Raw genomic sequence first — 27053 nt, 5'->3', positions numbered from 1 at the left:
AGGAATACAGCCAGTAGAGCAGCCATGACAACTCTCTTTCATCGTGCTCAGGAATAACACCTGGAAGACTGAATCATAATCCTGCAGAAAGCACCTTAGTGCTGTTACAATATACCACCATATGCCAAATGATAGTAACGGTTGATGAATGAAAACATTGCAAACTAGCCATACAGAGTAACTTGGTCACAAAAGCACTTAAAAAAAAAATTAAAAAAGCCTAAAATAACAGAACGTTAAGCCACCTCTATATTCTGAGTTTATTTTTTTCTGTAAGAAAGAGAGAACTATAATGAATCCAGTTACGGGTCACTGTTATCTGTAGAGGACAAGCCACCTCCCCAGACCCAGATGCAAAGTTCTGTACCTGGAACACCTGGCTCGCCTTTTTCTCCTTTTGCTCCTAGCTGTTTTGGATCAAGTTTTCCAGGTGGACCTGGCAGGCCTGCTTCACCTTTGATGCCTTTTTGTCCTACTGGTCCAGGAGGCCCTGGTGGACCAGGTAATCCGCTGTTACCTACAGTGGGGACAGACAACAAAAGGGAAAAGAAAAAAAAAAAAACAACTTAAGGTAGGCTAGTATATTTGTAATGCTTTTGCTTACACAGGGAGTCCATGAAGTTGGAATTCAGTAAATGACTGGTCAGTTTATGCAATGTTCTCCACAGCATCTTAAGCCCTGGAACAAAGCTGAGCGAGTGGACAGCACAGGCACATCTGTTTGCTGCAGTCTGTCTGCTCTGGCCAGCCCAGCTCAGCCCTCTGTGTCACAGCGGACGAGCTCCCAGAGCCCCACCACACAGTGCCACCAGCACAGAGGAGCTGCAACAGCTACAGCAGCTTTGGATTCATAGCCTCCTTGTTCTGGGGAGATGAGTGGGTTTTTCTTCTGCAAAACTCTTTTAAAATTAATCTCCAACAAGGAGGTTGGGAAAACGTAGAATGAATAGTTTCTCTGTGATACATATAGAGCTGATTCTGGATGGCTCCATAACCCAAAGCCACTATTTTTCTTCCTTCTGCTGCTTAGAGCAGACTTCACATCATATTTCAGAAATATTGCTCTATTTCAATGCCATTGATTCAAGGGTAGTGTTTTAAAAAGAGCTAACATTTCATGACATCAATTAAAACTGAGTGACTGAATGCTATGGATTAAAAGTGCAAAGCAATTCTGAATATCAGCAGGGTCAAAAGAAGATAATCTAAGCAGATCCTAGTAATGAAGATCTAGTTGTCAGTATTATAAAGCCTCTTTCCACTCAGGATGTGGAAAAACATTCTTTTCAGGGGTGGATAATATAAACATTACCTTTCAAGCCAGGCAGGCCATTTCTTCCAGGAGTTCCAGGAGGCCCTAGAGGACCAGGAGCTCCCATGACGCCCATCTCACCCTTGGCACCTAAATACATTGAATCACTATTGTCATTCTGAACAAGAACTCCAAACCCATCAGTACCACACACATATAAAGCCTGTTTTAAGGGAATTACAAGCACTTAGTTGTTGTATAGATCTAAATCAGATAAAGCAACGCTTGAAAATTGCAGCAAATTTTCCACAGTTAAGTCCTGGGAAGAAAATTTGCAGTGGACTGTTCTTCATGGTAGAAAGCATATTTATATCTCCAGTAAGTTTACTTACCTGGTTTGAAACAAACACTCATTTGAAAGATAACTTAAATTTACTGAAAGCCAAAAAGACAATTAGTTGTACACTACTTTTAGAATCTTTTTTTTTTTTTGTCACCTGCTCTATCCAAAGACAGAAATTCTCAAAATTCACTTTTTGAAATTTCTATTTCAGAAAGCAAAACATAATATCTTAACTGAATAGACTAACACAGAGCAAGGGAATTGATACGTAAAACTATGTGTTGGATTCAATTGATAGCTTTAGTAATTATTTCCTTTAAATAAATTCTATTTCTGAATTGTAGCAGTGGCTAGAAAAAAAAAAATCACAAAATACGTTAGAAAAGTGTCATAATGATGATGATCAATGTCACATCTGATAGTTATGAAACAGGATAACATGGAAGATATTTGAATCAAGTTACAGGGATGAGTGGAGAGGTGACAAGGATTTTAAGGCAACAAGTTTTGTTATAATTTTTCTTTTTAAAGTATGAGATATAATGGTTATCTCTATCCAACCTTAAATGGCTAGGATAAAAACCAAAGCTCATTCAGCTGGCATGCCCAAGCATAAAGAGCATCCACCTGTAACTACAGTTCAGTCTTTGTCCAATAGTAAAAAATGTGAACTTACCTGGAAATCCAGGTATTCCATCCCGGCCAGGTGGCCCAGGTGAACCCTGAGGCCCTGGGAGCCCAGGGGGTCCTGGATATCCTGGGGCTCCTCGGTCACCTGGAGGACCAGGAACATCGAAGCCTGGAGGACCTGGATCCCCTTTCTCCCCTGGAATGCCTTGCAACCCTACACAATGTAGCAAATGCAATTAAAAAAAAAATCTCAAAAGAAAAACAAGTCTCTTTAACAAGCCTTTAAGTCTGATTAATAAAACAAAAAGGCAAGACTGATTATACTGGTTTGTATTTTACCATTAAATATTGAGATTCTTACAGTGTATTTCCATTAATGATTCCATTTTACTACATTCTAAGATAACATCTTTTGAATATTTTTGAAGAACAGCAAAATTCTGCATTGCATTACATTTCCCTGAATGAAAAATAGGGACTGCTTAAGATTATTTAATGCTAATGATGCTGAGCTTGAGGCACAGCTGAAACAAGCAGACAGCTTGTTTCCCTCCAGTGTGGTGTATCAGTGAAGATGCTCACTCTGGAAATGTAGCTGACAAACAGCTTATTCTTAAATCTGAAGTAAAGAAAAGGCTTTGGTAAAGAAACCACAGTACCTGGGGAACCTGAGGTTCAAAAGCCAACGAGTTAAGAGCTCATCAGGAAGTTGAGACAGGTAGCAGTAAGGAGTTGTAATAGTCGTTAAGTTAGGAAACAAAATAAAGCACACACAGATTAGACCAAAGAAAAAAATCTATCCTAATGTTACTGAAAACAGATCTAAGTACAACAAATACAACACTAATGCAGTTAAGAGAAACCAGACTGCAAGGGAACCTGGAGGTCTTTTTCAAAGTGCAACCACCACTGTATGCAGAACAAGAAACTCACTGAGATACTTTCAAATATTGATAGTATGTTTTAAAAATAAAATAAGTTTTCCCTCTCTCCTTGTCTAGTGCTCTTTTCACAACTGGGGAACGAGCTTCTGCTGAGCTGTCCCTTACACAAAGCTGTCATTACTGGATAGACCTCCTGAGTACACCCTACTCATCAGCTGCTTGTTGATCTGCACCACAGTCTGGTAAATCCCTTCAACAGGGATTGTCAAAAAATGTTTCTTCTTTATAACACGGAAAACATCTAAAAAATTCTTTTCACATTCTTTTTGTTCTATTATGTAAATGTACATTGTTACATCTACAGAGACAGTATATTGCATGTTACGTGCCCTAGCATAGTCCTCTGGGATTAGGACAACACCATCAAGACCTCATGAATAACTACAGGGCAGTACTATTCTGTAACTCTGTGACAGTGACCCTTGCTCTCCACTGCAGAAACAAGTTTAGGAGTAATGTCATGATGTGTTCTTTGCAAACTAAAAAGGCAGATCAAGTTTTCTGGACAGCACAGGCTGTAGACTAACATTTATTTAATAGCAAGCATGCTCCCCTTTAGCAGCAGAGTATCACTGCATTGAACTATGGTGTCATGTGCCTGGAACTGCTTACTTTGCAGAGAAGCAGCAGTACTGGAGAATGGATGGGAACTGCACATGCTCTGTGTTTAAGAGGTCTCTATCAGCAAGTGAGGAAAAAAAAAGTGAAAATAATATATAGCCCAGTAATAGGACAAGCTCATTACCTAGAACAGTAAAGATAAATGGTAACCGTGTCATCATTAGAACAATATAGACAACACAATAAATTCTGATGTAATTTGTTCTATATTCAAAAAAATAAGAATGTTGTTACTGCAGTGGTGCATAGAAAATAAATTTTGAAAAGGGAAAGCCTTTCAAGAATTTTTCATATTACCTGACAAACAGAGCGCCAGAAGCCTTACCCTAATGTTGCATAAAGGAACAGAATCAAACCAGCTTAGTAAAACAAATGAGGGGTGGGAGTGGGGAATGTAAGGCATGCTGCACAGCACAGAGAAACAGCATTGCCAAGGGAAATAACAAGCACTTCTCAAGTGGGACCTTCAACCCATGCACTAGATTTCAGAGCCACCATGCTGTTAGTAACCACAGGGATTAGTCAGCGCAGACGTGGAGAACGAAAACGTAAGTGGTGCACATCCACCACTAGTCATAATTTGGCACTTGTCAAAATGGCTATTTTGCAGAGTAAATCAGTGATCACATGAAATCAAATTTTGGCTAACACCAGAAGAGATGCTACAAGTGGGACAAAAGAACATGCGTTGGATGAAACATTCAAACCCATAACAAGTACATGCCCCCCACTCCCCACCCCCAAATACAGCCTGTGCTGCCTTCTGTTTCAGTTCAGCCTCAAGTGCAACCATAGGTTCAGGATGGTACAGTAAGCACACAAAGCCAGGGAAACCTGCTAGCTCAGGGAACTTCTGTGCTCACTGTCCAGACCCCTCCTGTCCCTAGCTCTTCACACTACACATGTCCAAGTCTTGCTGGTACAGCAACCACACATTTCCTTCCCCACTGGGAAACCTGGGAAAACATCTACTTAAACATGACCCACACTTGCGAGCAGAACTCAAACCCTATGGACTTACTTATTCAAGTGCTTCCCTACCTTCAAGTTAAGCACTTTGCTGAATCTCAGCTTGCAGTTCATAAAGTTCATATGATAACCAGTCTGTGACCCACAATCTTACAGTTGGCTGTGAATTTTTCAGCATGCTTTGTGAACAATGCCAATCCCAGTGCTGGCATACAAACACATTCCAAAAGTACAGCTCACAAACATGCAACATAAACAGTCATACAGGCGTGGCGAAAACCAGATGGGTTTTGAATGCAGCAGGCATGCTCAAGTCCACAGAGAATGTTCTTCCCTGTGGTTACTGCCACACTTTTGCAACATCAGGAGCTGGGGCACAGCAAGCCTGTTCACTGAATGAAGGGGAAAAGGGATTTCCCTAAACAAACTTTGTGGATAGAATCATGTGCGTGCATGCACATGTACCCTTTGTGCACAGAGGTGGAACAAGTTCATGTCTTCAATCACCAGCCATTTTAGACAAAAGAATCAAATTCCCTTCAGAGACATATTCCTAATTATCTCTACCTTTAGATTCTACTTGGGCAATCAGGACTCACAAACCTCTGATTTTGCAGAAAAAAAAAAAAAGTTTGTGAGGGACTTGGGAACTCCAGAACTCAGAGGTTTCTGAAAGAGGAATTCTAAAGCTCTTTTCCAGGTGTGCTTATGACAAGATGAATGTGTATGACCTCTTTCACTGACAGGCTTTTGTTAGAACACTATCATGTCACTACCTGGAGAAGATGAACCAGGCAGTTTGGTATTCTCATGCTTTCTTCCTTTCCACATTAACTGAGTTAAATTGTGCTTCAGCTTCCATTTGGAAAAAATGAAAAGTGCCTAGCCATGTCAGGGAGAACCTGAACTAATCCCTTGATTTTGAGCTCTCCATGTAAGTAGAGGGAGGACAAATAGCATTGTATAGGAGATTGAGTTTGTCTGCTTTTTGTTTTCCAAACCAGAAATTAATTTTCTAGATAATAATGTAAAGAAGTTATTTGAAAATACCTCTCATCCAGTGAATTTGAAACAGGTTGATAAGCTAGAAAACTGCTTTGGAATTAAGAATCACCTTGCTAGTCAAAAGCAATGTAGTGACAGCACGGTACAGGCAGCTAAAGGCAGCTTGCCTCCTCTTCTGTATTTCCCAAACCTCTGCACTGACACTGTGCTCCCTTCTCTCTTGTCCTGAAGTGCTGTAAAAAAAACCCCTTCACAGAGATTTTGCCACTACCTGTGCACAACACTTTCTAGAATTTCTGTGAGTTTTACCTGGAGGGCCAACAGGACCTGGAGGTCCTGGAGATCCAGGTGGTCCCTGACCACCAATGCCAGGGATGCCTGGTGGGCCTGGGAGTCCTGGTGGTCCACTTGGTCCAGGGTCACCTAAAAGAATGCTCTTGTTTAGTGAACTCAGGTCAGAGATCCTTTCAGAAGCAGAGTCCTTGTACATTGTACTTGGAATCTCATCCTTGCATGCAAACAAATATGGATCTGACACAGGAAAAAACACTCCAGAGGCTATTTTAGAAAGCCAGAGATCTGTCCTCACTCTGTGTGGAATGCATGCTGTTTACATTTCTAGGCTATGCAGAGACATGTTATTGCACCATTATCCACATCAAACTCAACAGATGCTCTCTAGCAAACCAGGCATCCTCTGGAGTTCAGCAGAGACATCAGGAATTTGTGAATTGCTAACCCTCTGCTTGTTGAAGCACAATGCATCTAAATGACAATTATTCTATTGAAGTTTTACCCCCATGTTAACATGATTTGCCTTTAGAATACAGCCTTTCAGATGCTGACCCAGAGATGAGTTATTACTCCCTTGCTTGCTTGTCTTTTGAGAACACAAGCTTCCATTTACATAGATGCATCTGATTTGGAAAAATGGACCCCAGAGTAACTGCTCTAGAGTCAGCACTGCTTGTATTTAACTGCTGTATGACTCCCAGCATGTCTACCTTTCTTCAAGTCCAATTTGGAACAGAAAACTGGAGAGCTCTCCATACCTTTGGGCCCTGGAGTTCCATCAAAACCTGCCCGTCCTGGGAGACCAGGGCTTCCTGGGAAGCCAGGATCACCTTTAGGTCCCTGAACTCCTTTTGTGCCTGGTGGTCCTGGGGGTCCAGGTGGTCCTGGAACTCCAAATCCACGATCCCCCTGTAAAACATTAACACATTAAAAGTGTTTTGTTTTGTTTTGTTTTTTTTAAGTTTAGCCTTTCCTAAAAATGCTGAAGTAGCAGAGAAGAAATGGCCACCATCTTTGAGTCTAACTCTTTTTTCCTACCCTCACTCAAACCTCAAGTAGAGAATGTGATTTCCCTGTCATCAAAAGCTGACAACAAGAGGTGAAATCCTTCCCACCAACTTCCCACTCATGCAGAAGAATCTCTAAGAGACTGAAATTTTATATTAAAGAAGCAAACACAGACCTTCTGTCCTGGGAAACCAGGTGGTCCAGGAGGTCCATCTAGACCAGGGCGACCTGGAGTTCCTGGAGCTCCGGGGGGGCCTGGAGTCCCTGGGAAACCTACATATGACATGGAGGTTAGGGCAGCAGGAGAGGACATCAGAGAACATTAGGACAACTCTTCCAGAAGTGCTTAGGTCCCATGAAAAGTAATGTCTGCAAAGAGGTTTTGTGGCTAGCTCAAGCATACTTGAGGGGTACCCATCTGGCTGAGAACTTTTGATACAGTCCTTGCCACTGAGGATCTCTGGGACTCCTCTCAGAGGAAGGAACTCCCCATTCTGTGTGCCCTAACAAAAATTACAGTCCACATCAGAAGCATTAACGTCATGAGGCAGCATTTGGAGATCAATGACTCCAGCTCAAATACTCATCATTTCCCAAAGTTTTATCCATTTACTTTTGTGTTCTTGGTTTACTGAAAAATGTAAACTATTGTGAAGGGGCAGTAGAGTGAACAGAGGAATAGGAGCTCAGCAGGTATTTTTCCTCATGCTTTGAAACTATTATAAAAATATATAAATTCAAGACAAACATTTTTTAAAGGATTCTAGAGACAGAAATCAACTCTCTAGGAAAAAGTGAAGAGACAAACTTCTATGTCCTCTCTTCCAGCCAGAACAATACAGTAACATGGCTGTGACATACCTTTTGGGCCTGGTGGACCTGGAAGTCCAATGCCAGGAATACCTGGCTCTCCCTTTGCACCTGGGATGCCTGATAAGCCACGCTGGCCTGGCTGACCAGGGTCTCCTATAAAAAGGAGAAAACCAACATAGTTACCAAGAATAACTGTGTCAGAATAAAAAGCTCTTGGAACTCCCTGGATATTTAGTTGCTGCTTTACCTGGAAGACCTGGGTCACCATTTCTTCCTGGAGGGCCAGGGGGGCCAGGAACTCCTGGTTCTGTAATAGTCTGGCCAGGGTCACCTTTTGGACCTAAAAACAAAAAGAAATAGGTATCACTCAGCAGGAGTTTCTTTTCTGTTTTTCTTTGAGCAGAAAAAGACGTTAACCACTTCTCAGGCTTACAAAGAACTTAAACACCAGCAACATTTTACACATTAGATTATCTGCCACTGACTCTCATACAGCACTTATAGATGTAGAAGCATTTTTAGTGATTTTTTTTTAATGTTATTTTTTTTAGCTCCCTCCTAAGTACCATCATGTGGAGAGTATTTTCCATAGCTGACACCAGCACAACTTGATCAGGATCTGCGTAGTTGACAAGAAAGTAACAAAAGCCAAACTTGCTCAAAGCAAACCCTCATTTTCAAAAACTGTTGTAGTTGCAGCATTATTAAGCCTCAGCCAGATGGTAGTTACAATGCACTTCCACTGTGGTCAGTTGAGAAGGAGAAGCTTCTCTAGAGCAGAAGGGTGAGTCGTGTGCCTACAGTAACATCACACAAATTCTGCTCACTTTGTGACTCTGTGATGACCTTCAGTAAGGGAGTTATAAACTCCAGGTCTTACAATGTCTTTGGGAAAAGCTTAAAAGCAGCATTATGTTCTGAGAACTACCTGGAGCAAAAGGACAAAACTTGATTTCACAGCTTTTGTTCAGCAGCACACAGAGACCATCAACTCACCAGGAACTCCAGGAGGCCCTGGACGGCCTGATACACCTTGGATGCCTTTTTCACCAGGTGACCCTTGGGGACCAAAACCAGGAGGTCCAGGAAGTCCTTTGTCTCCAGGAAGACCTGGTATTCCCGGATCACCTGGAATACCCATCTCTCCTTTGAATGCAACACTGCCCTGAAAAAAGGAAGAGCAGGATGAGAAAGAGAAATGTATATTTACTAGCAAAGGAGTAAAGTGTTTTATTTCTTCTGTTCTGAAACTCTGGCAGTTTCCATTCTTCTAGTTCTTGAGGCCAATAGCTGCCTACTTCTTGCTAAAGTGTTAGAGATAAGGGCTAATCCTGGCTGCTTAATTCTTCACAGTATGTAGGTGAAATGTAGACAATGGCAGAAGGGACCATCTGACACTACCCAAGAGAAGTCTCAGCTTATTTTTAGAAGCACTGACAGATTCAGGGAGTGCCTCTTTATATCATCACTAAATTGGCATTGAAGAGAATGGCTGCATTAGTCACATTCAGAAAACATCCATTTGCCAGTCCTCTTATCTGCACTATCTCAAACGCATCCAGGATTTCTCAAAATGTCTGTCCAATCAGAGACAGCAGAAAATGCAACTCACAGGTTCTCCCTTCGGGCCAGGCAAACCTGGCAGTCCATCTCGTCCAGGAGTGCCATCTATGCCAGGAAGGCCTGGAGGTCCTGGGAAGCCAGGCTCTCCTTTGTCACCTTTCATTCTTGGAGAAGTCAGGACATCGCCTGGGTCTCCTTTAGGACCAGGTCTCCCAGGAGCACCTGGGGGCCCTGGGAATCCCTGAGGGGGAAGAAGAAAAAAAAAGGAAAGGGAAAAAAAAATTAGTATTTCTTTCACTCCTTCTCTGAGTTTGAATTATGCATTCAAGCTAATTATGGACAAAAAAAAAAATTAGAAAAGAATTCATATCTACTGTGCCCTCATCTACCAAACATGCAAGACAAATGAGACACTATTTTCCCACCAGAACATAACACCACCACTTACTGGTGGCCCTACAAGGCCAGTTAATCCAGGAAGCCCCTTTTCACCTTTTGGTCCAGGAAAACCAGGAGAACCTGAGACAAACACAGAAGAAAAATATCAACCTGTAGAGGCTGTAAATAGAAACCATGCTGTTTGCATAAGATAATAGCTAAGCTGTTTTAAAACCAGGCAAGGTTTATTCTGTTGTGGGTTTTTTTTTTTTGTTTTTGCTTGATGGTGTTTTTTTGTTGTTGTTGTTTTAGAACTTGATTTTATTTGAGCAGAACAAAAATTGCAACTCTGAGTGAAATCAGTAGTTTTAAAAAAAACCCCACACTTTTAAAAAGTTCCATCTCTTCTCTATCATTTCAGGAAGAGTAAGCAGTAGATGTTAATTTCTCTGTCATTTAAATCTATAGAAAACTATAAAACTTCACTACGCAGAATGCTTGCAAGTCTGTCTTTGATCAGATAATTTTTTTGGAAAGACTAGCTTTTCCAAAAATGAGTGATTGTGTTACATGTATCCAGCCTGTTTCTTCTTAATACTCCCCAAAAGTCTAAAATAGGATATATACCAGCTATATACTGGAGCTGGCAACTGTGCATCTGAATTTGTACACATATATCATTAGCATTATACACATATGCTCAGACACAAAAGTGACTTTATGGAATACAGTAAGCACAACAGTGAAGACTCCAGCCTTACCTGGACTACCTGGAGGTCCTGGTGGTCCTCTCTCCCCAGGAGGCCCAGTTACTCCAGTTCCTATGCAATTGAAGCATGTGTCTCCCTGATCACCTAAAACGAGGTGCATTGAAAAGGCACACTTGAGCACCAGATTTTAGAAGCCATCAAAAGAATTCAGCACAACAGCAACTGTTTTCTTGCTACTATGATGTCAAGTCCAAAAATTACTATTTCGTGCAATTATATGATTGCTTAAATATCATAAGGTTTCCCCTATGGAAGCAAACTGAAGCTTTTTGGTCTTTAGGAGTCAACCAACATCAGATACGATCAGAATTTATTTAGGATAGTGCAAAATAAAACACCAAAAAATGCTTTCAATAATAAAAAATAAAACTTTTCTCAGCAAGAGTCCTCTTCTGAAGTAGGTATTTTGACACTTCAAAACTACAACTCTAAACCACATATCAAAATCCCAAACTTTAATTAATCTCCAAGGGCACAAAATAAATGCTGGGAACATTTCATTTACTTGACAATAGGGTAAACTAATTTCATTTAAACAAGGGGAAAAAAATGGTTTTAGAGAAGCTTAGGAATTTCCTTCACATACAGACTTTTCTGACATTCATCAATGTAGTATTTAAGCACTTCATTTACATTAATTAATTAACCCTTACAAACTCCATGGGAAAAAATTACTTCTATTTGAAAGGATTACAAAATAAGTGAGACGCCCCAAAGTCATCTAGGACGTCCATGGTTGAGCTAGGAAAAGATTCTCACTTACCCATATCAGCATCCTCTTTGCAAGGTTGTCTTTTTGGAAACAAGGATACACATTAAATATGTCTTTTGTTTACCAAACAAACTCATTGTAGATTGACCAACTCAGATTATGAATCTTGCATTTAGAACTTCAATGTTGCTTTCCATTAAAAATGTCAATTATTCATGAGGTAAACATAAAACTTTTTCACACAGAGTTGGCAACTGCTGTTAGAAAGCACTTAGTTTGTATCTGCCTGGGAGCTACTCATAAACCTGAAGTTCCATTTTTCTTTAACCATGATCTGTGCTAGGCCCTAACACTGGTTGTACCCTCAGTCACTCTGAGATTTCTGTGCTTTAACAGAAGATGAGGAGCTACCCTATGCCCAAACAAAACAGTTTTCTTACTCAAAAACATAAACTAACTTAACTTAACCCTACTTGGAAGGGACAGTGTTTATCCTTATTTAATGTAGGCTTTACATTGTTTAAGAAGCTTTAAGAAAAAGAGAAGAAACAAGACAGTCATGACACTACACCTTTTTGGCCTCGCTCCCCTGTAAAGCCTTGTTCTCCTGGAATTCCTGGAGGACCTGGTGGCCCCTGCTCACACAACCCTTCACCTAAGGAGAATTGGGAGAGGGTTAATGATCAGTTTGTGTTAGACTGACAACAGCACCAAATACATGTCTTCAGTACAAAAATGTACTTCTTAGTATCTGTGTGGATATTCTAATATAGCCACGCAGTCACAGAAGAAACATTTTGGCATCTCAAACAGAGGGCTGCTCATGAAAACCCACCAATGTAATCCAGCTCAAAAGGAAACAATCAGTGATATTATACAACAGTCACCAGTTCTCCTTCACAACTCCCAACTATCTCCCAGTACTTCCCACAGCCTACACTGCCATCTCTACACTGCATGCTGCTTCTCAGTATCGTGTCGTAAAAGCATGTGTATGAAATATCAGCAGTGAGAGGACCTGAGATGCCAATGCCATCTAGGCACTAAATTCCTCTTTGAACCATGTCAGTCCCTCTCCACTACAGCTTTCCAGTTTTCATATTCCATCTCCCACTCTCTGCTTCCCTCATACCAAAAAGGAGCTAAGAGCTTTCATCCAAAGTGTCTACTCCCAAGCTAATTTTGTTAATACTTATAAAATGAAACTGGAATTATGTGAAAAATTACTCCTTTGACTTTTCTGGTATCACAGCTCTTAGTAGGGAACAGTCCTTCCAAGCATTTATTAGATTATACCATGAAAGCTAAATTTACACAAGACACTGTCAGATTGGTTTCCTTCTGCTTCATGCACAAACTTTATTGTAACTTTCATTAGTTGGATTAAGTAAAATGTAACACAAATTGGAAAAATACTTAATTGTGTAGAATTAAAAAGAATTTTAAAAAAAAAAAGAATGTCAGAGCTGTTTAGTCTCCTCTGCTTGCTGTCTGCACGGTCATCACTTACCAGGAGGAATAGATGGTGCAGGTGGCCCTGGGGGACCTGGTGGTCCTGGAGGTCCTCGTGGTCCATCAAGTCCTGGTTGCCCAGGAATAGAAACACCAGGTAAACCTGGATCTCCCTTCTGTCCTCTCTCACCAGGTAAGCCAGGTGGGCCAGGAGGTCCAACAGTAGTGATCCCTAAGATGGGAAGAACTTAGTTCCTTGACAGCTCAAAGGTCTAAATCACTTTTTTGCAAGGATGTCAATGATATATGATAAATACTACACAACAGGTAAGACACTGTCTTTCCATGTAAGTACTCCATAACACTTCTTTTACAGAATCAAACTATATGTTGATGTGCAGTGCTGCACAGATATGCACATTTTTTATTTTCAGAGATTTCTGTCTGAAGAACTGACTTGTGACTCAACTAAGTTTCTGAAGAAAAAAAAAAATAATACTAATGAAAGGAAGTATTGGACTGAAAAAAAGATTTACAAGCTGTAAGGTTAGAAAAACAATGTTCTCTGTGTGTGTACAAGTCAAATACAGGTGTCACCACTCAATCCCACTGTAGACTCAGATCACCTCCTCCTTTAGTAGTGGCCAAGGTGCAGCAGAGCCTAGATTTGATGGCCAGGTACCAGCCTTGTGGCACACAATACCTTCTCTGGCTAATGCAATGGATAATAAATGTTGTAGGTACGTGATAGGAGATAAATTATTCGTAAGACCATTAAGCCAGTTTCTGTTTGACAGCTTTGATAATTAGCATTCTCTGTAAACCACAGCAGGGGCAATGAGTGTTCAGAATTCCTTATATTATATCTCCATAAGCTTAGAGCCATCCTTCAAAAACTCAAAGGTAGCTCTAAATAGTTCTGCCTTCACTTTCTGCTCAGTCCATCTGTCAAAAGGAGTGTGAAAAGGCTGCAAAGCTAAATATTCATTCAGCCATTTGAGCATACAACTTATTTTAATGCTTGCACTCCTACCTGGAGAACCTGGCAAGCCAGGTGGGCCTGGCCTACCAGAGAATCCACGCTCCCCTTTGGCTCCTGGAAGTCCTGGCAATCCTTTGCTACCTTTTGGTCCCACGGCTGCATCAATGCCTGGTCTTGAAATGACCTGTAAATGGTTCAAGTCCATATGAAACAACTTGCCAACAAAAGAGTCACTGGAACAACAAAGAGTTCAGCAGAAAAGTTCAGCATACTTTGAACCTTATGCCAATGACAGGGTGCTTTTACTGCCCCACTGAATTATAAGGTAAAATTGCAGTAAAGACGACTCCCCAACAGGAAACAGTTTTACTGCCAAACCAGCATGGTTAGAACAGGCTTTACAGTGAAGCCAACTCAACTTCTGCTGGTCTAAGGTTAGACTCTAGCCCTGTGTTTGTAACCTAGCAAATCCTTCAGCACAGAATCTACCTGAAAGAAGGAAACAATGATTTCTATTAGTGAATATATGAAAGCTTTACTGGCTTTGGTAAACCACCAGGAGATGGGACTCGCAGTCACCCAAGAGCTATGATGAAACAACACTGTCAACCAAATGCATACAGAAAAAAAAGGATCAGCAACTTACAATTCCAGGAGGACCAGGGGGACCAGTGTCACCTTTTTCACCCTAACAATGAAATTAAGAGCATTTTTTATACTGTGCATTAGTACACAATAAAGTTATTGCAAATATTCCTCAACACTGTCATAGGATAGGCAATGCAATTACTACACAACCAGAACTGAACTCGGTGACGGCAGATTTTCAAGATCCTGTAGCAATAATGACAAAACCTCTGGCATACCTTTTCACCATCTCTTCCTGGAGCACCATTTATTCCAGGCCCACCAGGCAAACCCTTCAAAAAAAGAGAAAGATAATCACACTCAGATCTCCATATCAGAAGAAAAGCTTGTAAGGAGCCTGCTTGGGTTAGAAATGTATGAGCTACTCACATCCCTACCAGGCTGACCAGGTTCTCCATCTTTGCCAGGCTTTCCCTTCAAAGACATAAACATGCATTGAAATAAAATGCTTCAGTGGTGAAGAATTCTTATGGAAATGACATTACTTATTTCCCATTTTTCAATAAACCAAACTTTCTCTAGAATGCAGTCCTTGCGACAAACACGTCAGACCTCAACCAAGTATAACCCATGGAGTTAGCTGAAGTTTTCATTTTGAAAACTTGAGCACAAAGACATGGTGAGTCTCAAAGAAATGTGTGAATACAGCACAAAATGACCTCCAGTTAACTATGGCTGATTCATCGTGTTTAATAACACCCTTTACTTTAACATTAGAGAAATCCTTTATTTGGAGAACAGATCCTAACTCCCTAAACACTGGAACACTACATTTAATTTGGAAATTTGTACAATACGAACAGTGATTACACTTTGTGTTTGAGTTTTAATTCTCCTTTAAACTAAAGGCAATTTTCTGAAGAACAGTACGAACAAAAATATAAAGTGCAATCCTGCTCAAAGAAATGACTTCTAAAACCCATATATTCTTGCTGAACAGATTTGTTATTGCTGCAATAAAAGTAGTGCAAGCTCCACTTTGTTCCAGACTGTTCACTGGGCAAGACAAACAGAGCTCTACTACAGAAGCAGAATGGACGGGGGACACCTGCTGGAACATAACTAGAACAGGTCACTAAATTGGGCCACAGTGCCAAGATCAACTCTCAGTCACTGAGAAGATAAGAAGACCTGACAGATATAGTGTATAATGTGATTTGTAGAATTCATAAATTATGATTATTGTGGAGTTCTGATTTTCAAGAATTATTTAAGATCACCTGTGATTTTGCAGAACTACCTGTTTGATTACATACTGTTATTTTTATGAGCATATCTAAAATGGGTTTGAGACACACAGAATGACACAGAGCCCTAAGAAGCAGCTTTAGAGGAACTTAATAGCAAAACTGCACTTTAAGTACATGACTTGCCAAAATTCAGAGGAATAAAAAACAACAAAAATGTTAGTAAACATGCTTTTAGTAAAAGGCATCTCCCATATTCCCTTCAAGGACTTTTATCTTTCCAGATCTTTGCAAATTTGTGTTTCTTATTCACTTTTGCAGAAAGGAACGACTTGAAAAATCCAAAAACCACTCAAAAGACAATGAGAATTTTGGCTTTGTAAATCTGCCTCACTCGTTATGTTCCCTAAAGAAGGGAAATCAAAGCCCTCCTATAAATTACAGTGACTGAGAAGGATTTTATCTAGAATACCATTTGCAAAATGGACCATGATGTTGATGAAACTATGGGTTCAGTAGCTGTAAGTGAAAATACAGAATGCTTTGAGCTGGTAGCAACTTGTCTTGTCTTTGCTGGTCCAGCCCATGTTATTTTCATCATTTCTTAGCACTTCTAAGATCTTCCTCAGCTCTTCCAAGCTGAGATATCAAAGTATATTTAAATTTCAGGATGGTTTTGAGTCCAGACAGGAATAAAGGGACTCATGCTGTCCTAGATGCAGCTATCCTGACTTGTCTCCTCCCCAGACAGCACAAACTGAACTAGTTGCTTGGGAAGTGACAAATGGACTTCTGGTCATAATGCAGTGTTCAGAGACTTGGTTTTCTGACTCACCTCACAAGTAAACCCACTGAGAATAAGTTCACATAGACCAGTTTAAATATATACCAATCTCATGCTGCTTGGCAACCCAGTACATAGCAAAGTGATTGAAGACCCTCTCTAAAAGGAAAGAGAAAACTGCTGCTTCAGTCAAGCAGTCCAACAACTTTGAAGAAAGCTTGCCCATGTAACCAGATTAACATCATTCAAATTATTTTCTCCTGCCCCCAAAACTAAGACCTACGTGTAGATAATTGGATTGAAAGCATGGAGAGATATATATCTAGAAGCACTTTCATGAATCAGATGCATCATCTGCTAGTTTGCCATGTTATGCATAAAAAAATAAGGAAATCTCTTACCCAGAGGCTGATGGCCCCACCTGAATTCAACATTTGCTTAATTCTCAAAGATAACACGATTGGAAAGATAAAGGTTTGGTTAAACAGACTACTTACTCTTTTGCCTGGTTCTCCTTGCTCACCTTTTTCACCTTTTACGCCACCCGGAGGACCCTGGACACACAAACGTCATCTTAAACTGAGCCCACGAAGCAGAGCAGAATGAATTTACAGTTCTGACACAGATGTAACAAAAAAGAGCTAGAAGAGGACTACTCACAGGAGGGCCTTGTGGCCCAGGAAGTCCTGGTGGGCCTGGATCACCTGGAATACCCTGTCAAGCATGGGCAAAGACAAAGAAGATTAAAGGCTCCGTCACTCCCTGGCAGCTCTGTTGATTTTTTAAAAGATTAATGGCTTTTCTGTTGTTTAGGTTTCCACGTACTATGAACAGTAAAGAATCATACTTATTCTTTTTGTGTGGAACTTCAAGTGCATTTGTAAATTTTTCTAACTGCTCATCCTGTTTATTTAGATGATTCACTCCACTAAGACACAACTGCCTCCTGTGTGCACTGCAGCAGCTGTTCTGGCAGCCTGCAGCTGCTCTACAATAATAAAAATGAAGAAAAAAGGAAAGAAAAAGTTCAAATGCTAGATCCTGGTAAAATGACAGGAACAACAGTCATTAAATTACTTGTAATTGCTGAAGTTGTGAGGCTGTAAGGATCAATAATATGCTTGTCAAGAAAAGTGTCACAGGATCACTTAAGGTTTCTATTTTGTCTTGTTACACCTTTGTACAAGTTCTTAAATCTCTTCACCATTAACCTAAAGAAAAGTTAAAGGCTACTGAGTCCACAAAAGGCTTCTGTGCAAAGTTTCTGTTATTTTCTTAGAGGCCTCTCAGATTTTTACAAGCCTGTCTTTACACTTGATTTTTCAGCCAGATATGGAGGTACAGACCAGAACTTTGTGTGTATTTCACAAAAAAATCCCCATAACATTGATATTTTCTACTTATTGTGTACTACCAAGCATACCCTCTCTTGAAATAAAAACAAATTTTTAAACTTTGAAATCATTATTAACAGTGGTCAAAGGCAATTCACTTGGGCTGTATTTGTAAGTCGTAGTGCTTTAGGAGTGTAATTAGAATGCTTTCATTTTGTACATTAATATAACTTAATGTCAGTGCAATTAGTCCCTCAGAGACCCCTGATGACAGAGACAAATTAGTCCAACCCTAATAGAGGCAGAAGAATTTTTGTTTCAAATACAGTGTGGTCAAAATGTCACCTTGTGCTTTCTTAGAAGTGTGAAGACACAATGCTGCTCTTTACCTTCTGTCCTACCATCCAGTAAAACAAAAGACAGAGACTGAGATCTTTCTAGGATGACTGCACAGTGCAAATGTACAGCAGTGGATCATTCTAGGTAACACCATAGTAGCACCTACTGCTCCTCTGACAGGAAGGGTAACAAATGGTTTTGACCAAGATGAAGGTCAAAACTGTCCTCCATCCTGCCAAAATAAAATAATTCTGCATACCAAAGCTTTCTTCTCAGGCACATTTCCCAAGCTGAAAAGGTGGAAGGGAAGAAACTGATCCAAATACAGACAGAGGAAACCAACAGTTTAAAGCTCAGTTAAGTTACCACAGTGACATTTACAAAATAACCAGAGCATAAAACTGATCTCTTGCCACTCTTGCCTCAAAATATCTTTCTCAACTCTTCTATTACTCTGGGTGGCATTTGAGAATACCATAGAAACTTCAAAGGAAGCATGAAATCCAGGCACCCATGATCCTGCTGGTGCTGTTCAGATTGTCTGTGACTGGCACCCAGAATCAAATGGTACTGTGAAATGTTCCCCAGTGAAGGAAGAAAGGAAAAAATGTAATAGCTTTAGAAATGGCAACTCCCTCCAAGACTATTTGGCATTTATGGGTGGGGAAGGATTCATACAAATAAGACTAAAAGTTTGTGCTTACTGTGATAATATGACTTGATATTTACTTTTGAGAGGCTAGAAACTGGCAAAGCACTTTATTCAGACCACAGGGAAGAAAGATCGTGGTGCATCAGTAATGACAACAAAAAAGGAGAAAAAAAAAAAAAGAAATTGAGTTAAAATTTTTGGAAGATGTCTGCAGACTAGATGACATAGCTGGTTAATTAATGGGAATCTGAACCCCCAGACAGCTTTGAAAAATCAGTCTGGGTGTTCCAAGGAATGGAAATATTTTAACTGCATTTACTGTTACTATGAACTTGCTTTAAGAGATTTTCAGAGTAGTTATTTGACTAAGGGAAGTAACTGAGCTAATATGACTGGCATGTCACCTATTAAAGGAGAGGCAGTCAGGTCTGAAATATTCAGTACTTTGAGAAAAATAATAGAACTCTACAGTAAGCAGGATGTAAGTCAGACCAATGGAGGCTGCAGCTTGGTCACATGCTCATTGCAGATGGATCTAGTTTCCCACTCACCTGATCTCCTTTCTGAAACTCAATGTCATTTGGTCTCTTCTGTTCTCCAATTTGTCCTGGTGGCCCTGGAGGTCCCTGAAGACCTTGTTCACCCTAACATACAAGAAGAGGCAGTTTGTTACAGGCAAAACAAGCCAAAAGGGCATGCATAAATATTTTGAAAGTAATAATCAAGAATATCATTGTGATCACCTACTCACTTTTTCACCTTTGGGTCCTTGGAAATTCAAACCCATATTACCCTGCAAAAAGTATAACTCATCAGCCCTTAGAAGTCACAAATGAACAGAAAGAAATCCAGAACAGACCACCACCACCATCAACGAGGGAAAGAAAATACCTTGGGTCCTGGCAGCCCTGGTGGACCAGGAGGTCCCTATTAAAAAAGGAAATAAACAAAAAAAAGTCACTTCCAAGCACTTCACATGGCCCCTTATGGGAAAAAACAAACATACAAACGAAACCACAACGTTGCTACTTCAGCTCCTGTGCATTACACCCATGTTGACAAGGCACCTCAACTTCCTCTGACAGCTCTCTCTCTTGCTATTCAACTTCACAAATATGCAAGAAACTTGTTCTTCCTTGAAGTGAGGGAGTCAAACAAAACTAAAGTCAGGTGTTAAACATTAAGGAAAGAATCATCCTGGTCTAAATAAGCCGAATCTTGTCCCTCAGGTTTCACAGAAATAAGGAGCCTGCACAAAGACTCAGCCTGATTTAAAGCAAAAAAAGGTCTGGGAACAGGCTGTAGGCTGTTTCAAATCTATTACATTTGAACATGCAGGGTGGCAGCTCCAGGGTGACCTGAATGCCTGGTTGCTGCTGTCTTCATACCAAGTCTTGCCCACCGAGATGTCTGCACTTTACTGACTTGCCTCCAAGCACAGGAAACAAACTAACTGCTCTATTTCACACTTTTACCAGTTACAGGTTAAGGACACTTACTGTCAAACCTGGGGGCCCTGGAGGGCCAATGGGACCTGGTATTCCCATGGAGCCAGGTGGGCCCTGTTGAGAAAGTGGAGTAGGTTATGAGAGACACTTTGTAAGGGAATAAAAAAAACCAGTCAGACCTTCAAGGTCAAAAAAACCCCAACAGCTGGCAGCCCATAAGTGTCAAATCAAAGTAGCTAACCACTAACCTACCAATCTGTCCTTGTGGAAAGGCCTAAAGGAGTGTATGTTGTGTTAGGAGCATTCTGATCTCAACATCAGTACATCTCTTTGATTTGGATAAGGGAATGCCTATTTTTGTTTGTTTATTTTGAACTACTTTTGCACTTTCTTTCTCTTCATGCACTGAGAAAGAACAACAAAACACTTTGTATTTGTGATTCCTCCCAGCCAGAAACAGACAATAGGGAAGGCACAGATCAGAGGAACAGAAATGCTAACAGGCTCAGTCTGGTCAGAATGGCCTGGAGCTTGCCTCTCTGTACCAGGAAATGGGAGTCTCTGGCTTCTGTCCAGTCCAAGCCGATAGACTCATTTTCTGCTCCCCTTGTTCTTCCACTAAAGCAATGAATGGCTCAGTGGGGAAGCACAGGGCCTGGAGTCACTAGCTGTTTTCACAGAAGACTGCTGGGAGAACAGAAACACTGTTCAGGTGGTGCAACATGAGGAGAACAGCTAAGACATTACCCTCTCTTCCCACCACCCAAAATCATGGCTACAGACCAGAAAGGCAGATGCTGCCTCAGGGTGAAGAAGGGAAGGAAACTCCAGAACTGATACAGAGAATGTCTAGGAAGGGGGAACAGGCAGGGGAAACAGAGCAGTCAGTCATTAACTGAGGACTGCTGCCTGCTAGGTAGCACTTTCCTGACCAGGGGACCTTTCTGGCCTCTGTGGGTCATCCTGTTAGAATTAATATGGACACACTTACTTCCCCTCAAGCCATAAACTAGAGGTACATTAAATGTGAGCCCTTCTTCTCCACATAAACACGGATCCCCTAGCACTAAATATTCCAACTGTGCTGTACTGTAAATGATTTTCATGTTTTCTTTTTGTCTGAACACAGCCTAACAGTACTTAACACAACTTACAGGTATCCCTGGAAGACCTGGAAATCCTGGGTCGCCTTTCTGCCCTGGCAGCAAAGATGTAATTATTTCACCTGCTTCCCCCTAGAAAAAAAAGAGCTGACTTTAATTAATAAAACATTTTACAATTCTTTTTCATCTTTCTGACTCCAAGGGACACAGAGTGGCTCTTAAGACTGAGAGACTCAGAGTTATGCTACACCCTAACAGTACTAAATTTTCCAAGAGCAGCTCTTTTTAGGAGAGATCCTTGCATATTTGGAGGGTTCTTTAAACGGCTAAATTACCAGCTGTTAAAAGCTGTCTCTTTGTATGTACAAATATTTCAGCATTGATTTAAATTCAAAAAGATCAGGGGACTGAAATACAAACATTTCACAAAAGAAAGAGACCTTCTAATAGCTCCATGTGAAAGCAATGGGTAGGACACAAGAGCAAAAAGGCTCATTCAGCTTTTCCTAGTGTCACACTTCATGAGATGAATGCTGAGTATGCTGTTGTAATAGTCATGCTTCATGTTCTACATTGAAGCACAGTTTCTTATTGATTTCAAGGATGATCTTTGCTTTAAAATTATATGTTCTGATCAGCTTAACTTTTAATATCTTTAAAACAGTTGAGAAGAAAAGGAGATAAGAAAAACAATTCAGCTCAATAGTCACAATTTCCCAGCATTAGTGTTATGCTATCCTGTCAGGAGTTTATTAGAATAATTGTGTGCGTCGAGTTTCCTTCCAAATAGATTTGAACCCAAACTGATAATTTGGCCTAAGGTCAAATACATCAAGGATACAACAAGAAAAAAAACTTAAAAAAATACAGGGAGTCTTTAGGATCCAAAATCGGATTATGAGATTATTTACAGTAGGAGAAAAAGACCCCTACACAGCAATCCATACAGTAGAATGCATGTTTGTAAAAGGAACAAAAGATGTTGCACTATTCTTTTCACTACATATTTTAAGTAATTATTGCTTAGTCTCTAGTAGCATTTCTGAGCACGCACTGGGACACTACTGGTGCTTTTGGGTGTTTGCAGGCACTTTGCTAACTTGATGCCTCATAACACAACCAGATACTGTCCCTCACACTCCCAAGGAAACCAGTTTGCTGCTTCTGGAACTACTGACCCAAACTGAGTAAAGCTAGTGCAGAATTTCCAGTTAGTTGCACTGGAATGGCCTAGAAACACAAAGAGTTTCATTCTTCCTGCAGAATGTCACTCCAGATTCCAGTGGATGCATGTGAACAGCAAGAAGGTTGCTCATGCCAGATCACACTGCACAGCCAACCTGGTTAGTACTTAGACACACCAGTACAGGACACTTACCTTCATACCTGGCAGACCAGGGGGTCCCTTTGTTTGAAAGAAACAAAACAATAAAAGATTAATTGAAATAAATAATTGGTATGTTATTTGCAAACCACTAGTCAGGTCTACACCACGAGGCAAGCATTAAAGAAAAAAATCTTAAAAAAAAAAGATGTGAAACAGGAGAAAAAGAAGGTGTTTATGATCTTCAGAATCAAATGAAAAAATGAGAGTGCTTTCACAGTAAATGCTGAGCATTGAAGGGAATACATTTCCATTTCCTAGCAATTAGTTTCATTATTGCCTCCAATTATCCACCCTATCTACTACATCTCAGTCACTTTGCTGTACATCCTTGTGTTTTATAATGAAAACACCCCATGCCATCTCTTTTTTTCTGCCTCATTAATCACCAGTAAGACTCTTCAGATGTACCAGATGACAGCATCAAGATCTTACTTCTCTGACATGCATATATTTGTATTTTTCTGCTTCAAAAGCAAAGCACCTCAGCATGTGAGAATTCAGATGGCTTTTTATTAGCTTTACCACAGCATGCAACAAAAAAAACGCACTTGGATTGGACATCTGAAACATTCCAAATAACCATTAAAAAAATTTATATTCTTACTTATTGGAAAGAACTGCAGAAAGAGGCTGATATTCATCTGATCTTTCACAGATCTAAGCAGAAGCCTATCAGTGGATTACAGGCAAATGATCTGGAAATCTTTTACTTACAGGTGGCCCTTGTAAACCAGGAAAACCTGGACTGCCTGGGAATCCACGCTCTCCCTTAGGGATGAAGAAAACAATTAGCCAAAACCAAACCAAAACATAACAAAAAACAGATAAAAATGTTGGCTGAAAAGACAAATGTCATTGTTCACTTATAACTCCAGAACAGCAAACTGCAACAAGTTATAGGATAAAGAGCCTGCTAAATCACACAACTGACTGAAACAGAACTTCCCACGTCCAGATATTTCCACATACTTCCAGGCAAAGTACTGTACTATAGAGATGGAAAACAGACTGTACCATAAGATAACTTCTCTTAGGTAAAGATCACAACCTGAAGCTAAGTAATGTGTTAGCATGAAAGTGCCTCCCTCCAGCACAGGTACTGAATCACTGTTTTCAATGCACCATTATTAAAATTTAATACTTAAAAAGTCCCACTCTTAGGTAGTGATTTTTCCTTGGTACCAAAGATGAGATGTGGTACATTATCAGACACTTCTCTCAGTCATTAGCTATAACACTAAGGATTAGAACAAAGAATTTAACTACATTGGGTGCAGATTGTAAATGTTGTGTCTTTGTGCTGTCAATTCCTGGCAAAACTTGTGTTTTGAATACCAGACCTTCTCTCTGATGTGTTTGTAAGTCTGAATTACCTTGGAATTACCTGCACAACTCACTAAGAGCAAGTACTGCTGTGCATAATAAAACCCATTGGCTACAGTCAGGAGAACAAGAGCTCATTATCATATCATTGTTGCATTGCTAAGAATTTTAAAAGGATTCCACCTTTGTTCCATTACATCCTGGGATACCCTGAGGTCCTGGTGGCCCATCTTGTCCAGGTAATCCCTTCAAAGTGGAAAAGAGGAAAGAAGAGTTAGAGTGTAGGATGCTCTTCTTGGCCTGAAAGACAAAAGGGAAGAGATTCATATCTACATAGCCCATTCCTACTCACAGGAAGTCCTGGTGTTCCTGGAAATCCTGGAAGTCCTGGCGGTCCCTAGAAGGAAATTTACCATGTTTTAAACAGGATGGTATGAAAAGATGTGCTAAAGGATTTACCTGAATGCAACCTATTTGTACATGTGCAAGTAAAGAAGAAACACCTGAATCATCTGTAAAAAAACCCAAAGAATGCCATGCTGGACAACCATCAAGGTTCTTCCCCTTCTTTCAGGGAAATATCCCCAAAAGCATAGAGAAAACAATGAAGAACTAAAGTAATAGTGCATAACTATATAAAGAAAATAAATGAGCACTCCTTGTGTGGAAAACACGTGTCCCACTGAAGTCAGACATGCATCATCACCAGCTGAGGGGTCTGACAAAAAGAAAAAGCAAAGGCACAAAACCAAAACCATTTCCAGACAAATTAACCTCTCCCACATCAAATCTACATACACTGTGTCTATTTCTGACTAAATTGAAGCAAAGTTACTGGCACTTGTTTAGATCCTGTATAGCAAAAATGATCAAATAAGTATTTGGACTTCTGTCCCTAATGAGTTTATCAAAGTAACACAACCAATATGCAGGATTGTATTACTTGCTCAACCTTACATTACTTTTATAAAGTAATACAATTCTTCTAGATGGCAAATAAATTACTTTTCAGATTTAATTTCATTTTCTCTCCCATAAATCACCACTTCTGTGAAGATCCACTCCATGCCTGGCAGTCTTTATCCATAATTCCAGTTAAAAATTACACCAATACTTACTCTGATTCCTTTGGGTCCAATAGGCCCTGGAAGTCCATCATCACCCTAAAAAAGAATCAACAAAAACAAACAAAAATTTCCAATTTCCTCAGGTTTGCAGTCTGCTTCTCTACTGAATTAAACTAAAAGCATAAAATCTCCTCTGCATGTCTGCAGTAAATAGACTAGAAGTTGTATTAGTTACTGTTTCCTGAGTAAAAGGGTTCAAAATTATTTTATTTTGGGCACTGAAGTTCGAGTGGAAAAGTATTTGTTACAACTGATAAACCATGACTTAGAGAAAATGTTTTTAAAAAAGCAAAGCTATTTAAGATTGCTCATAAGCAGATCTTGGTTGTGTCCTTTCATCAAATATCTTACAGTGACCTCTCGTGGGCAAAACAAGATGTACAGGATTAAATGCAAATGGTACTATACCAATACAATTCTGTCATACTGTCATAACGTAGAACTTCCTATCAAAATCTTGAGAAGAAAAAGCATTTATAGAATAAAAATATAAACGAAGTTTCCACTACAAAACCTCTCTTTTGCTTCATTCTTGTTATATCCAATTAATTTTTCTTTTAGCACAGACTTTTTTTTTCCTTATTTTTTCTTTAATGTGTTTTATTAGTTTATACTGTGAGCATTTGCAAAAGAAATGGCAGATCCTGGACAATCTTCTGTATATCAAGCATAAATACATTCAAAGGCAGGCTCTTCCATGTTCTGATGCTGTATTACACCATCCCAGCGTAACGATGTAATTCAGGAGTAAATAAAAATAACCCAAAATGCTTGAGGGAGAGCCAGGAGGATTCCTCAGTGGCCTGTGCATGGGTTCATTGAAGCCTGGGTGCACCCAAACCCAGCCCAGTCAGGGGCAAACAGCAGCTGAGGGATGTGGTGGGACCCCTCTGGGCAGCTGATGGCCGACCACCACCACCACTCTTAGTAGAGAGCTAAGTGATGGAGCACGTTGCTGTGAGGACCAATAAAACCACATCACAGCACCTTGGCAAACCTGTTCTGTGGCCTTAATCTGCAGTGCCACAGTGGCACTGTGGAAGGATGCAAGTGCACATGTCAGGTTTGCAAGTACGTGTGTAGGCAAAGAATAGGAAACTAAGAGCAATCTTTTTCCTCTGGTTGACTATTAAAACCAACCAACCAACCAACCTATGTCACATCCCAGTTTCTGAAAACTTTGACCAATGACAATCAGGAGTTCTGGAATGATTTAGAACTGGCACTACAAGCAAGCTAACTCTACCTTGCGTTTTCATGCTATTCAGGTGAACTGGGACTCACCTTTGAGCCTCTTGGACCTGGTGGTCCTTCTGGTCCTGGAAATCCAGGCAAACCTGGCTGTCCTTCCAAGCCCGGGAATCCCCTTTCACCCTACAAAATGAATAGATGGTGGTGGAAGCATAACACAACAAAAATAGTTTATGATAGAAAAATTCAGAAAAGGCATTAACTTCCCAGTTTTCTATAGGAAGTTGTCATGCAAACAAACACTGTGATTAAACATCTCACCTGCTTAGCTACAGAAGTTCCTGAACATACACATACACTGCCTTCAACTGTACCACGTAAACAGGTTTCATAGCATGTTTGTCCACTGTTTAAGCCATCTACTTATCAAAATAATTCAACCATCTGTTTCTCCTGTGCTACATAAACACAGAAAACTCTCCCCCCTTCCTATAAAAACATGGGTTTATTAGTTTCAAAGTCTCTCCCAAAAACTCACCTCTGCTGCAATACCTACATAAACTCCCAGAAGGGTGCAGACTGCAGCTATACCACGACTGTTTTCATTAACCTACAGTTGCAAGATCTAATTTGTAATATAAAAGCAACTAAGATCTTAGTCATGCACTGCAGGCTAAACACTGTGAATACAGAACACAAACAGGGGCTCAGCCCAAAGTGCTTATCATCCAAATCAAGTGAGACAGACACAAGACAGCAAAGAAATAAGGTTTCTTATTCCTTTTACCCATCAC

At 40.2% G+C, this 27053-nt stretch overlaps 1 protein-coding gene across 1 annotated transcript in view; it reads right to left on the bottom strand.

Annotated features, from left to right (window-relative positions):
* The window catches only part of COL4A5 (collagen, type IV, alpha 5), a gene marked incomplete at its 5' end in the record, with an annotated part of 55724 nt that overhangs the window by 19988 nt on the left and 8683 nt on the right, over positions 1-27053 (bottom strand). The window contains 31 exons of the mRNA XM_008941825.1: positions 368-517; positions 1313-1402; positions 2272-2439; positions 6074-6187; positions 6817-6967; positions 7242-7339; positions 7928-8032; positions 8127-8219; positions 8876-9044; positions 9492-9683; positions 9891-9961; positions 10582-10674; positions 11874-11957; positions 12813-12986; positions 13788-13920; positions 14383-14424; positions 14603-14656; positions 14754-14798; positions 16853-16909; positions 17016-17069; positions 19232-19324; positions 19432-19473; positions 19572-19607; positions 20180-20242; positions 21283-21363; positions 22610-22636; positions 23333-23386; positions 24125-24187; positions 24294-24338; positions 25060-25104; positions 26353-26442. Coding sequence (XP_008940073.1) covers positions 368-517; positions 1313-1402; positions 2272-2439; positions 6074-6187; positions 6817-6967; positions 7242-7339; positions 7928-8032; positions 8127-8219; positions 8876-9044; positions 9492-9683; positions 9891-9961; positions 10582-10674; positions 11874-11957; positions 12813-12986; positions 13788-13920; positions 14383-14424; positions 14603-14656; positions 14754-14798; positions 16853-16909; positions 17016-17069; positions 19232-19324; positions 19432-19473; positions 19572-19607; positions 20180-20242; positions 21283-21363; positions 22610-22636; positions 23333-23386; positions 24125-24187; positions 24294-24338; positions 25060-25104; positions 26353-26442 — 2776 coding nt within the window. The remainder of the gene's footprint in view (positions 1-367; positions 518-1312; positions 1403-2271; positions 2440-6073; positions 6188-6816; positions 6968-7241; positions 7340-7927; positions 8033-8126; positions 8220-8875; positions 9045-9491; positions 9684-9890; positions 9962-10581; positions 10675-11873; positions 11958-12812; positions 12987-13787; positions 13921-14382; positions 14425-14602; positions 14657-14753; positions 14799-16852; positions 16910-17015; positions 17070-19231; positions 19325-19431; positions 19474-19571; positions 19608-20179; positions 20243-21282; positions 21364-22609; positions 22637-23332; positions 23387-24124; positions 24188-24293; positions 24339-25059; positions 25105-26352; positions 26443-27053) is intronic.

The sequence above is a fragment of the Merops nubicus genome, unplaced genomic scaffold (assembly GCF_000691845.1).
Source record: "Merops nubicus isolate BGI_N331 unplaced genomic scaffold, ASM69184v1 scaffold19576, whole genome shotgun sequence".
NCBI lineage: Eukaryota > Metazoa > Chordata > Aves > Coraciiformes > Meropidae > Merops > Merops nubicus.
Note: the sequence above shows the minus strand (reverse complement) of the source record. Positions and strands in the feature narration are given on the sequence as shown.